The following is a 13,166-nucleotide window of genomic DNA, read 5'->3' as shown; positions in this document are numbered from 1 at the left end:
CGTCTGATTTAAACACTTCCCAACACCCATACACAGTGAAGATAGGAAAACACCCCACCACCACCCCCCCCAAGCTTCCAACATCTCTTGAGACTTTTTATCTGTACCATTTTAATATCAAATTCTTGGACAGGATTCAGAGCTGGGTTCCTGTAAATACGAGCAAGCACGTCAAGAGCACAGATGTGGGACCCACCTCAGACTGGTCCACCTGTGAGGGTGTGGGCCTCGCATCTCTCTTTCCACCTGCTCCCCGGGTGCTTGGCCTACTTGGCCAGACTTGGGAACCAGGGTCACAGGGAGTCTGTAGCTGTTCCTGAGTCACGACCAAGATGACTATCGTCCTGGCCTGCCCGGGCTTCAGCCTTTCAACCAGCTGCAGGGGTTCTTTCGGGCCTGCTCTGCTGTGATCTGATGCTCTCCTGAGCATCGGGGCCTGGTGCCCCTGGGCCAAGCCAGCAGCCCCCACGCAGGCTCCCTCCTGGCAGCATTACCTGGCAGGAGCTTGCAGCAATGGCAGGGTTGGCCCTCAGGCTGCCTTTCTCGTATCCCATGACACGGGAGTCAGCTTTCAGGGGTGTGCTCCTATTAGCCAAGCTCCCAGACGATGCCTCCTTGTTCACCCTGAGTACAACCACCCGGCAACCAGGCTCTCAGGGGCTCATCCATGGAGGCTCTGTGGTTGGGTCAACATGGAATCAGGGCAAGAGCAGATGGTGGGAGTTAAGAGAGGTGGGTTGGAAGCAGGACACTCCTAGGGAAAGGAACAGTATAAGCAAATGCCAAAGGCCCAAGACCGCTGACCCAGCACACAAGAGACAGCCAGGAGAAAAGCCAGCAGAAAATTCTGGAAACAAAGATGGGTCAGGAAGTGGAAGTCCTGAAACAGGCCCTTTAGGTGTGACAATGAGGGGGTTACTGTGAACGAGGCCAGGGATATTTAGTTATATTTCTGAGGCATGGACAGAGCGGGGAAAGAAAGGGAGATGAGGTAGGCTCAGAGTAGACTAGTGGCTTTGGGAACGTAGGATGTTGTAAGACGTGAAATTTTTAGAAATCAAACAAAACAAAAATTAAGAATCAAAACAAGGTTACTAACTTTTTAATTTTTCCAAGTAAGGATAATTTGTTTAAATGATCATGTTTTAAGGCCATTATTTCATAAAAGAAGGGACATTTTGGGGCGCCTGGGTGGCTCAGTCAGTTAAGCATCTGCCTTTGGCTCAGGTCATGATCCTGGAGTCCCATATTGAGCTCCGAATCAGGCTCCCTGCTCAGCAGGGAGTTTACTTCTCCCTCAGCCCCTCACCCCGCTCTCGTGCTCCCTCTCACTGCACTCTCGTGCTCCCTCTCACTCTCTCTAATAAATAAATAAAATCTAAAAAAAAAAAAAAAAAAAAAGAAGAAGGGACATTTTAACTCTTCCCAAAATAGGAAGGCCTAACCTCCAATAAAGGATGATCATTTAGACGGGCTCAGTTGGTAGAGCATGAGACCTGGATCACAGGGTCGTGAGTTCAAGCCCCACATTGGACATGGAGCCTACTATTTAAAAAAAAAAAAAAGATCATTTAAATGGAATAAATGTGGCTTGATAACAAACTCTTCATATCGCATTTACTTACTGTTCTCATTTAATCGTGGATTATAAAATCTTGCTCCCACTGATGATGCTAGTTTGCTGAAGGTGAACTGCCTTGTAAACTGTTTCGTTTCGTTTCGTTTCGTTTTGTTTTGTTTTCCCAAGGAGAAAAGGAAAGAGATTGGTTGCAAATAGAGTCAAGAGTTTTTGGGTTTATCTTAAGAATGAGTCTGATTTGAGAAAATTTCCAAGAGGAAAAAACAAATGAAAATAAGATTTAAAAATAGGAACTAAATGCAATATAGTATTCCAGACTGGATCCTGAAACAGCAAAAGGACGTTAGTGGAAAAACTGATGAAATATGAATAAAGTCTGTGGCCTCGTTAATAGTATTATATCAGTATTAATTGCTGAGTTTTGATAAATGTCCCCGGTTATATAAGATGTCAGTGTTAGGGAAAGCTGGTGAAGGATATATGCAAACTGTATTATCTTTGCAACACTTACAAATCTAAAATTATTTGTAGGGGCGCCTGGGTGGCTCAGTCGGTTAAGCATCTGCCTTAGGCTCAGGTCATGATCTCAGGGTCCCGGGATCAAGCTCCCCATGTCAGGCTCCCTGCTCAGCAGGGAGTCTGCGTCTCCCTCTGCCTCTGCTGTCCCCCTCCAAACTTGTTTTCTCTCTCTCGCTTTCTCTCAAATAAATAAATAAGGTCTTGTTTAAAAAATAAAATAAAATTATTTATAAACAAAAAGATTTTTAGGGCTGCCTGGGTGGCTCTGACTCTTGCTCTCAGCTCAGGTCTTGGTCTCAGGGTCCTGAGTTCAAGCCCTGCGTTGGGCCCCACCCTGGGTGTAGAGCCTACTTTAAAAAAAAAATGGTTTTTAAAAATAACAACAACAACCCAGAAGAGAAAGGAGATAAGTGGCACACTAAAGTCCCTTGGGTCGGACTTGGAGCCAGGTGGCAGGCGGTAGTGGCCTTGCAGAGGAGAGGAATAGCTCCCTTCCCGAGGTCAGAGGAAAGGGTTGGACATGGACACAAATAAGGTGCTAATAAATTTGCCTGCAGAGATTTGAAATAGAAGCTTTTTTCTTTTCATTAATAACGTAGTAAATGGCAGGACAAAACAGAAAATAATTTATAAATGGGGGTGAAAACGAAGTAAATGGTATGCAGATAAAATGTAGACTGAAGACAGAGATGAGTGGTTACTATTACATGGAGAGAAAAAGGCAGCAGCCCTGGACCAGTCTCCATCTTCAAACCATTCTGCTCTGCAAGGATACTGAGAGCTGAAAGCAGCAACCTAGAAAAGGCTTACTTTAGAACAGCAGGTAAATTATGGAGGATATTTCCAAGACGGCACTGAAATAATGGCCAGACACTGAGAGGGAGAGTCATCAAGAGCGGAAGGGAGCAACACCTGGAGAGAAGACAGTTGCTCAGCATAAGGAATAAATTGCAGGAGACAATGCAGTTACTGCCGTTCTCTGTCAAATCCTCCCATTTCGTTACGGGAATACGCGCAGGCCCCAGCAGAAGCTTTCAACAGATCCCCGCTAGTATATTCATGTATTTAAAATTCTTTTTCATTGAAAGTATAAATAATCAGCTTCTTAGCAGCAAATCTTAACTTTAATACATTTTTTATTTATTTTTTTTTTAAGATTTTATTTATTTATTTAACAGAGATAGCCAGCGAGAGAGGGAACACAAGCAGGGGGAGTGGGAGAGGAAGAAGCAGGCTCACAGCAGAGGAGCCTGATGTGGGGCTCGATCCCATAACGCCGGGATCACGCCCTGAGCCGAAGGCAGGCGCTTAACCGCTGTGCCACCCAGGCGCCCCTTAATACATTTTTTAATAGCAAAAAAATAAATAAATAAATAAAGTGATTACTTGTAATACTTGCTTCTGGCTCTCCATTTTTAGGGGGAAAACCAAGCAAAAACATGTGCTTTTATCCTCAAAGGGGATACATGAAATAATATAGATTATATTATTTAAAAGTAATATATATCAAGAAATATGATGGCATTATTGTGAAAAAAAATGTTGACTTTTTAGATACTAAGATTATGAATTAGGGGCACCTGGCTGGCTCAGTTGGTAGAACACGCGACTCTTGATCTCAGGGTCCTGAGTTCAAGCCCCACATTGGGTGTGGAGCCTACTTGAAAATGAATAAATAAATATAAATAAAATAAAAATGGGTGAATACTGTCTTTTTTAATTTAAAGATTTATTTATTTTTAGAGAGAGATCTCATGGGTGCGGGGGGGGAGCGGCAGAGGGAGAGAGAGAAATTCAAGCAGACTTTGCACTGAGTGTGGAACCCAATGAGGGGCTCAATCTCATGAGCCCGAGATCACGACCTGAGCTAAAACCAAGAGTCAGATGCTTAACTGACTGTGCCACCCAGGCACTCCATGAATACTGTTTAAAAAAAAAAAAAAGATTATAATTTAAATCATCTTGGGAAATGTTGCATGCTCTTTTATAAATGGACATTGCCACAGTATATTACAACTAAAAACCAGGTTAGGTTTCTTCCATTTCAAACAAACTCCAACTCTAATTAATTTAAGACAAAAAAGGATTTAATGGAAGGATGGTATGTGGGTTTAGGAATAGCTAACAGGGCAAGAATGAAGGCACCTTCTGGGATGCAGGGAGAGGAACCAACAATGGTTGCCTCAAGGCCCTGACATTGGGTGAAATCAGCACCAAGTGCCTACTCTGATCTCATCATTCTTCTGAGGATTCAAAGCAGTGAGAGAGAGTCCATTTCAAGAGCCTGGGGCATGGAGGAGGACAGGGCGCTATGATGAACAATTCTCCAAAACTACCCACATTGTGAATAGATAATTCTGTAAAAGGCAGTTGATGGAAGAAAGGGAAACATAAAGAAGACCCACTACTCACTGACCTCTTTCATGTAGGCATGCGTCTGCCTGAACTGTTGCCTGGACTTGGAATGCCCCTTGACCTGAAATGTCCCTAGTCTTCCAGACCACCTGGTGAGCTCTTCTTTCCCTTGAAAACCCAGATAAAGTAACCCCTTCCATGAAGTCTGGCAGAAGAAATCACTTTGCACTGTCTTTGTACATCATACACACATTCTTTGTTGAACTGCTCACATTATATTATAATAATCTGTATTGTTAGGATCTCTCCTATTAGACTGCAAGTTTCTTGAGAGCAGGAATAATGTCTTTTCATGTCTGCAACCTCTGTGCCTAAAACAGTGCGCAGGATAAAGTAAGTATTCAACAAATGCTTGTGAAATGAATGCAAACAATAAATCACTATGGGAAGGAAGGAAGGAAGGAAGGAAGGAAGGAAGGAAGGAAGGAAGAAGGAAGGAAGAAAAAGAAAAAGAAAGAAAGAAAGAAAGAAAGAAAGAAAGAAAGAAAGAAAGAAAGAAAGAAAGAGACAAGACTTTAAGGAAGCACAGGGAAAAATCTGCATAGATACAAAATAATTATCTGTTACCTGCGCAAATCTGCGTGATGTTTGAGAAAGCCTGGCAATATCTTCAAGATCCAGATAAGAAATGATATTCAGGAGCAGTTTGTCTGAGAGCCGTTCAAGGAAGTCAAATTTACCTTCACATAAATTGAAGACATAGTCTAATATTCTTGCACCAAATATTAAGGCAATTTGAACTGTAATTCAAAGAAACCAACAAACCAACAAGGTTATCATATGCAGTCAGGTGAAAGCTATGATCTTTATCAGTAAGACGTGCTTTAGGGCATTCTTACCCGGGGAGTAATTTTTGGATTATGCCAAGTTATTCCCACCTTCACCGAGCTGCCTTTGGGACCAGTGACATGCATTTGTGAGACGTTTGTTTCCAAGTGCTGTCCCTGCCATGAGATCGGAACCTTTGAGGGACACTCACTGTTTAACGCAGTGATGAACTACATCCCCTTGACCTCATCAGCCCCAAATTCCAGTCCAGACAACTGACTTAACTAGTCTCAGCTCCATCCTCATGGTCACCCCCAAATGGGAAAAGATGCTGGTCCATGTGGGTTTTCTACTACCCTCCCTCTCCCCAAATTGGTCTGAAACATATTATCTCTTAATTTTAGTTGATTTTTGTTCCCTTATTGTTATACATTGTTTCTCCACCAAACTTTCTTCTTCCCTCTTTGCCTTCTTTCATCCCTATCTTTACAGATGGAAAAAAGAAAAGAGACAGGGGAAAATAGGTGAATATTTCATTAAAATCGTGTTAACTTCTGCTTAATATTTTGTATGCTTTTTCAGTTATTTCCAAATTAGAAAACAGTTCACAGAGAATCAACCAATTATAATGGTCTAGCTAAATGTTCAGTGCAAGAAAGTAATAGTTATTTCTTTTTTTTGTTTTTCAAGATTTTATTTATTTATTTGACAGAGATAGAGACAGCCAGTGAGAGAGGGAACACAGCAGGGGGAGTGGGAGAGGAAGAAGCAGGCTCCTAGCGGAGGAGCCCGATGTGCGGCTCGATCCCAGAACGCCGGGATCACGCCCTGAGCCGAAGGCAGACGCTTAACCGCTGTGCCACCCAGGCGCCCCATTTATTTCTTTTTTTAAGCCAGTTCCCTAAAAACACCTAAGAAATGGTGAATAAATAGGAAAACATGTTTGGAAGAATACATATTCAAATTTTAACAGTGGTTAAATCTGGGCAGTGACTTTCATTTTCTTCCTTTTGTTCATCTGTATTTTCTCATCTTTCTGCAATAAACCCGTATTACCAGTGTAATTTTTTTAAATCAAGGAAGGAAGGAAGGAAGGAAGGAAGGAAGGAAGGAAGGAAGGAGTGTGGAAGGAAGGAAGGGAGGAAGGAGAGAAGGAAGGAAAAGAGGGAAGGAGGGAGAGAGGAAGGAAGGGAAGGAGGGACGCTGGAAGGAAGGGAAGCCCACTACGTCGTCATACAAGAGAGGAATACAGGGTGATGATGGAGTAAGCACGTGAATCCCAGGGATCCCAAAGCTAGGGACCTTCTTCATTCCCTGAAGCTCATTTTTCCCTTCTGACTCTGAAAGCATCACTATAACTAGCCTTTCTAGAGACCTGTTCTTAGAAAAGAGAGAGCTCTCTACTCTAAAGTGACTAAATACCCAAGATTTAGGGACCACCTTCTTCCTCAGCCTGGAGCATTCCTTCTGGAGCAAGTAGGATGGAACTGTCAGGAACCCTGGGCTCTCTGCAGAAGTCAGCAGAACCATAATTCGACTGGCTGATGGGTCTCTGATTTCATAATGGATGTAAAGTGAGGGCCATGTTTATGTCAAAGCTCTAATTGTGCAACGTAGAAGAGCCAGGTATATAAGATTTCTCTCTAAAACTGGTTAGTCCAGCATTCCAAAGGCATTAAGGTTTTTAGTGGCTTCTAAATTCCAAGAGCTTCCAATTCAAAGCACTTCTAAAGTCCAAGGGCTTTCCAGAGGGAAAAATACCCCTGTCAAAAGTTCAACTCTAAAGGATAGGTATCATGGAGAACTCCCGGCCCACCAGCAAAATGAGGAGAAAAAGCAGTAGTTACTTAATGGAGGGAGAAAAAAAGCCGTTAGTATAATAAAACATCCCTTAATATAATTGGAGATGTTTGCTCATTTTTAAATGCCAGGAAAACATGCTCGATGCATCCTCAGATTGCACTTTATGAAGTCTCTACCAGTAAAGTCCTTAAAATGTAAAAATTATAAAAGGACATATACACCTAGGGATGTAACGTGACAGTTTCAGAGTGTATGGGCATCGGGGTATTTAGAAAAATATGTTTGTTTATTTGTATTTTTTATGTAACCAACATTTATTTCTTTTGAAATAAGAAACAAAGAAGTTAAAACAAAATCCATTTTGAAAAGTAAAATCACCGCCTTCATGTTGGACTATGTATCCACCAACCTCCAAGATGGCTCCCCAGATTCTCTTCTCCTGGCTTTATTCTTCTGTGTTTCCCTCCCACACTGAGTTAGGGCTGATCTATGTGACCAATAGGACATTGTATGAATGACATTCCAAGTCTTGGTCATAAAGACAGTGGGGATTCTGCCTTGCTGCTGCCTCTTGGATCATTCACCCTGGGAGAAGCCAACCACCATATGCTAACAATTTTCGGCAGTGCCCTGGAGAGGTCCATGGGGAAAGAAATTGAAACTTCCTTCCTGGCTACAGCCACCACTTGTCAACCATGTATGTGAGTCATCATGGAACTGGAGCCTCAGATGACTGAGGTTCCATGCAGCACCGTAGCAGACCCAACAGCCGAGCCGAGCTGCTCCCAAATTCCCAACCCACTGGAACCGTTTGAATTAATTCACATTTATTATTTTTCTAAGCCATTAAGTTTCTGGGTAATCTGTCATACAATGATAGACAATAAGGATTTGAGTACTTCCAAGTGTCGTGGTGCCATAATGGGCACCCAAGATGTGGGAGTATCTTCGAAATTGGAAAGTGTATGAAAAACGTGAATGAGTCTGAGGAGGGTGTTAAGTGCAAGGCTGAAGAGTTTTCAATAAATAGTGTAATTAATAAATAAATAAATAGCTGTTAGTAGAAGCTTGGAAGACTCTGAGGAGGCTTTAAAGGTAAGGGCTTAAAGGAATGTGAAGACAATATTATTAATAACTGGAGGATGGGCGATTCTCGTCACGTAGACGCAGAAACACTATGGCCTACTGAGATATGCAAAGTAAGAAATAGACTTAAGGGGATGTGATTCAGCAACGTAGATTTCCAAGTGAGGTGTTGAACATGCTCTCTGACTTCTTCTTGCTGCTTAAAGTAAAATGTGAGAGCAAAGAGAGAAGCTAAAGAAGGTTTCTTAAAAAGCTGCCAGGATTTGCTGGTTTTGAACATTCTCCACCTCCTCAGATGGCAAACAATGCGAAAAATTAAGAAATGGCTCCCAGGCAAAGATCAAATCCGGAACAATCTCAGGGAAACATGATATGAAGTTGAAGCTGAGAGTGTGGCTGGAAAATGCTTTGTTGAGAACCAGTCAGTCCTATTTTAGAGCTTCCAGGAAGCTGATGGGTATTGTCACTCAGGAGGCAAGAGCAGAAACCAAGTCAGGGAAGGGCTTATCTCAAAAAGGTGTGTAGGTGTGGTTTCGCTTAATGGAGTGAACCCCCCAAAAGTAACAGACAGCCTATGAAGTTTTAAAGAGAATTCTATGGGTAGAAACACTGCCTGCCAGCTTGAACCGAAAGGGTCAGAGGCAGTGCAAAAGGAAAAACACTCCGGATGCTCCAACTCCTACAGGCAAGAAGGAGGCTGAGAAAACTAAACCTGCAAAGATGGTTTACCTTTCGCGGACGAGGAAGATGACTCAGGATGGATTCAAGAGTCCAGGAGGTAAAACCGAGAGCCATGAAGAATTAGTACCAGATCTCGAGTTCTCATCAAGAACTTATAAACTCATTGAACTCTACCTCTGAAACGAATAATACACTATATGTTAATTAATTGAATTTAAATTTTAGAAAAAGGACTGATAACCTATGCCCGATTGAATTTCAGAATTTCTGTGGACCAGTGTATATAGTGGTTGTCTCATTACGTGTCACGTAGTGAGGGACAGAAAACGTGTCTAATTCACAGGCTTCAGACCTAGAGGAGCGATCCCCGAGGAGGAGCTGCACTTAAGGCATTATATCTGAGGTGTCCCACCCGCCCATGGACCTGAGATTCTGAACAACTAAAGGTACGCTGCAAGAAGAAAGAAATTTACATAGAAGGAAGGAATAGAATTTCAGAAGCAATAATGGAGACAGAAATGGCAGTACATGGCAAATCTAAACAACTACTACTGTGTAAAACATGTTTGAAATAGCAAACTGGCAGAGTTGTCAAACAATGCAAATCAAAACACCATTCCACAATTACAACGTAAGGTAGAGATTTAGAGTGTAAATATTCTAAGGTCCTTGATATTCAAGAGGCAGAGAGAAATACTGATAAATACTCGATTTTTATAAGTCAAGTTAAACTAAACTTGTGAAAATTTTAAGGGAGAGCACAAAGGAAGGAAGGGAGGAACAGAGGGAAGAAGAGAAAGAGAAAGAAAAAGGAAGAAAAAGAAATATAAGGATAACTTCCAAAATAGTTGCTTTATAATCAGTTGGAGATTGGTTTACAGCTGAATGAAACAGAAAACTCATTTTAAGGTGACTTAGCAAATAGCAGTCTATTTTTTCCTTAGTTAGTGTGTGGAGATAGGCAGTAAAGGCTGGTACAGGAGCTCCATTATGTCATTAATGTCCCTGGGTCCTTTAATCTTTCTGTTCCACATTCTTAGGACGTGGCTGTCACCCTCAGGGTCACTCTAAGATGGTCTCTGTCCCCTAGGCATCATAATCATGGTCCAGTAAGTAAAAGAGGTAGGGCAAGTAATAGAAATGTGCATGGAAGCTGGGGATGCCTGGCTGGCTCAGTCAATACAGCATGAGACTCTTGATCTCCAGGTTGTGAATTCAAGCCCCACATGGCACATAGAGCTTACTTCTTAAAAAAAAAAAAAAAATCTAATTAATTAATTTTAAAATATATATTAAATTAGAAACATGTGTGAAAGCTAAGTCTGCCCCGTCTGAAGGCACCTTCTGTGAAGCTCTGTGAAACAACTTGAGTTGACAACTTACTGAGCAAAACTGTGTGCAATGGCCATGTCTGCAAGGCAGGGAAGGAAATTAGTCTCTGTCTTATGGGGAAAAAAATGGAGTAAAGAAAACAAAAGAGAAAGGTGAGAATGGAAACAAAACAAAAAAGCAAAGAGAAAGCAGGATAAGATGAAAGCACAAAATAAGATGATGGAAATTTATAGGTGTATTAGTAATCACAATAAATGTAAATGAACTAATTATGCCAGTTAAAAGACTCTCAGATAAATAACATATGCATACGCACATAATTCTGGCTATACTGTTTATAAGAGACACACTTAAAATAAGATATGGAAAAGCAAAAGTAATAGAATGGGAAAACATGGACCAATTCAAACCAAAAGAAAGCCGATACAGTTATACCGGACAAAACATACATTCAAGTAAATCCCTCCATTGGAGATAAGGAGGAAGCACTAAGGAATAATACACCAGGATAATTTAATACTTCTAAGCTCATATACCCCTGGGACCCCCGGGTGGCTCAGTCGGTTAAGCCTCCAACTTTTTATTTCGGCTCAGGTCGTGATCTCAGGGTCGCAAGATCAAACCTGGCGTGGGGCTCTGAGAGCAGTGAGGAGTCTGCAAAGTTTCTCCCTCTTGCTCTGCCCCTCCCCATGTGCTCTCTCTAAAATAAATAAATAAATCTTAAAAATAAATAAATAAACTAGTATACTCCAAACCAAATACATAGAACAAACACGGATAGAATTATGAAGAAAAATGATAGCCCTCCACTGCAGTGGGAGATTTTATAACCCTTCTATCAATACTTGATACATCACACAGAAGTGGAATTATAAAATATTTGAGTAACACTATTGAAAAGAGTTATTCAATGGACATTGCTGTAGAAAGACAAAGATCAGATATTAGTGAGCTCTATATCCAAACAAACAAACAAAATTGGTTACCTCCCTAAATTAGAAGAAAATATAAAGATAAGAGCAAATATTAATGAAATAGAAAAGAAACAATGGAAGTGATCAGGGAAACCAAAAAGTTGATTTTTAAAAAGATTAATAAAATAGATAAACTTCAAAGAATAAATAAGAAAAAAAGGACAAAAAGCATAACTCAGTCCTATCAGGAATAAAAAGAAGAATATAACTAACTACAACAGGGACTTAGAAAAATTGTTACACTAACTAACTTAAAATCAGACCCATTGGGCAATCCTCCAGGAATATATAACTTATCAGTTCTGACTCAAGAAGAAAAAGAAAACCTGAGCGACTATAACCAGTAAATACATTGAATCCACTGATTGAATTAAGAAGGAAAACCTCAAGTAAAGCTTCAGATCTACACTGTTCTACAGGTGAGCCTTATAAACTCTCAGAGAACAACCTATATTTTACATAATTTGTTCCAAAGAATAGAAACAGAAGGACTCTCCCAACTTAAATGGTGAGGTTGCTCAAACTAGCAACGATGGTAGGGTAAAAGCAAATTTGCATGTGAAAAATCACTTACGAACGTATGTGGCACAAATTCTAAATATGTTAGGAGATTGAATCTATCAACATATCAAAAATACAGATAAATTGTGACCAGTATAGTTAATTCTGGGATAACCCAAGGATGGAATAACTTTGGAAGGCTATGTAATATAGTTTGCCATCTTAACAAATAGGGGGAGAAATGATCATCTCAAAAATAAAGGAAAATTATTTTATATAATTCTAACACCTATTTATGAATAAAAATTCCTAGAAAATTAATAATAAAAGGGAACTTTTTAAACATGATTACCTGATACAGGCTAGTAACCAGAAACTTAATAACAGTAGCAATAGTAATAACGGTAATAAGGTGCCTGGCTATCTCAGTCAGTAGAGCATATGACTCTGGGTCTCAGGGTCATGAGTTCAAGCCCCATGTTGGGTGTAGAGCTTACTTAAATAGTAATAATAATAACAGTAACACGAATTTGTACAGTATCCTATATTTGCCAGGTAGAGCTCTAATATGTATGTACACACACATAGTGCATATATATCATATAGATAATCATTTGGTAATCACAATATTCTATGAGATGGGTACTGTTATTATTCCCCTCTTAGAGAGAAAGATGAGAAATGGAGAGGGTAAGGGAGTTGCCCAAAGTCACACAGTGAGAAAGGTCACACAGCAAGAACGAGGATTGAACCAAGCAGTGTGCTCCACTGTGCCCCTCCTAACCATGATGTTGTATGGCCTTTCATGTCAGGCATGATTAGCATTCCCACTCTTGTCACCGTTTCTATTCAGCATTGAGGTCAAAAATAAGTAAGTAAAAGATATAAAAATGCCTCAGAGTTAGAAAGCAAGGACAAATTGTCAATATTGCAGATGACCTAAGTATCGACATATGAAAGTCAAGAAATTCTACTGGAAAATGATCAGCGTCACTTCTCTACATACCAGCAACAATTAATTCCAAGTGATGACTTAATACGCATTTGTCTTTTGGCCCAGTAATCTCACAAACACATATGGACTAAATATGAAATGACCCGTGCACAAGATTATTCATTTTGGCATTATTTGTATTAGCACAAAATTGGAAAGAACCCAAATTTTCATCACGGGGATTCTGGTGCATTCACACAAAGAAATACTATGCAGTTGTGAAAAAAAAAAAAAAAAGGAGGAGGAAGAGGCGTAGGGGGAGGGGAGGGAGTAAGGGGAGGAGGAGGAAGTGGAAGAAGAGGAAGAAGATTTTTAAAGGCATGAAGTGATGATCTCCAGAATATACTGGTGGAAAGGAAGGTGTAAACAGCAGGACCGGGATGCTACCATTTGTAGAAGGGGTGAGGGAACACAGATACCTACATATGAATTTGTTTGTATAGGCAGAGAGACTCGCTGAAAGGGTACGTAACAAATACAAGCAGTCAGCCCAGGGCAAGGGGAGGAGAGGGCA

General features: G+C 40.7%; 1 protein-coding gene across 7 annotated transcripts in view; it reads right to left on the bottom strand.

Annotated features, from left to right (window-relative positions):
* FBXO36 (F-box protein 36) overlaps positions 1–13,166 on the bottom strand; it is an 86,289-nt gene that overhangs the window by 8,962 nt on the left and 64,161 nt on the right. For 3 of the 7 annotated variants that reach the window (XM_026491769.4, XM_026491766.4, XM_048214144.2), the window contains exon 3: positions 5,081–5,253. The exons of 3 other annotated variants lie outside the window; for them this stretch is intronic. In XM_026491769.4, the coding sequence (XP_026347554.1) occupies positions 5,081–5,253 (173 nt within the window). Of the gene's footprint in view, positions 1–3,810; positions 5,254–13,166 lie in introns of those variants that run through there. One more of the 7 variants, XM_057305440.1, reaches the window with a different exon arrangement.

Source organism: Ursus arctos, unplaced genomic scaffold, assembly GCF_023065955.2.
Source record: "Ursus arctos isolate Adak ecotype North America unplaced genomic scaffold, UrsArc2.0 scaffold_1, whole genome shotgun sequence".
NCBI classification, from domain to species: Eukaryota; Metazoa; Chordata; class Mammalia; order Carnivora; family Ursidae; genus Ursus; species Ursus arctos.
Note: the sequence above shows the minus strand (reverse complement) of the source record. Positions and strands in the feature narration are given on the sequence as shown.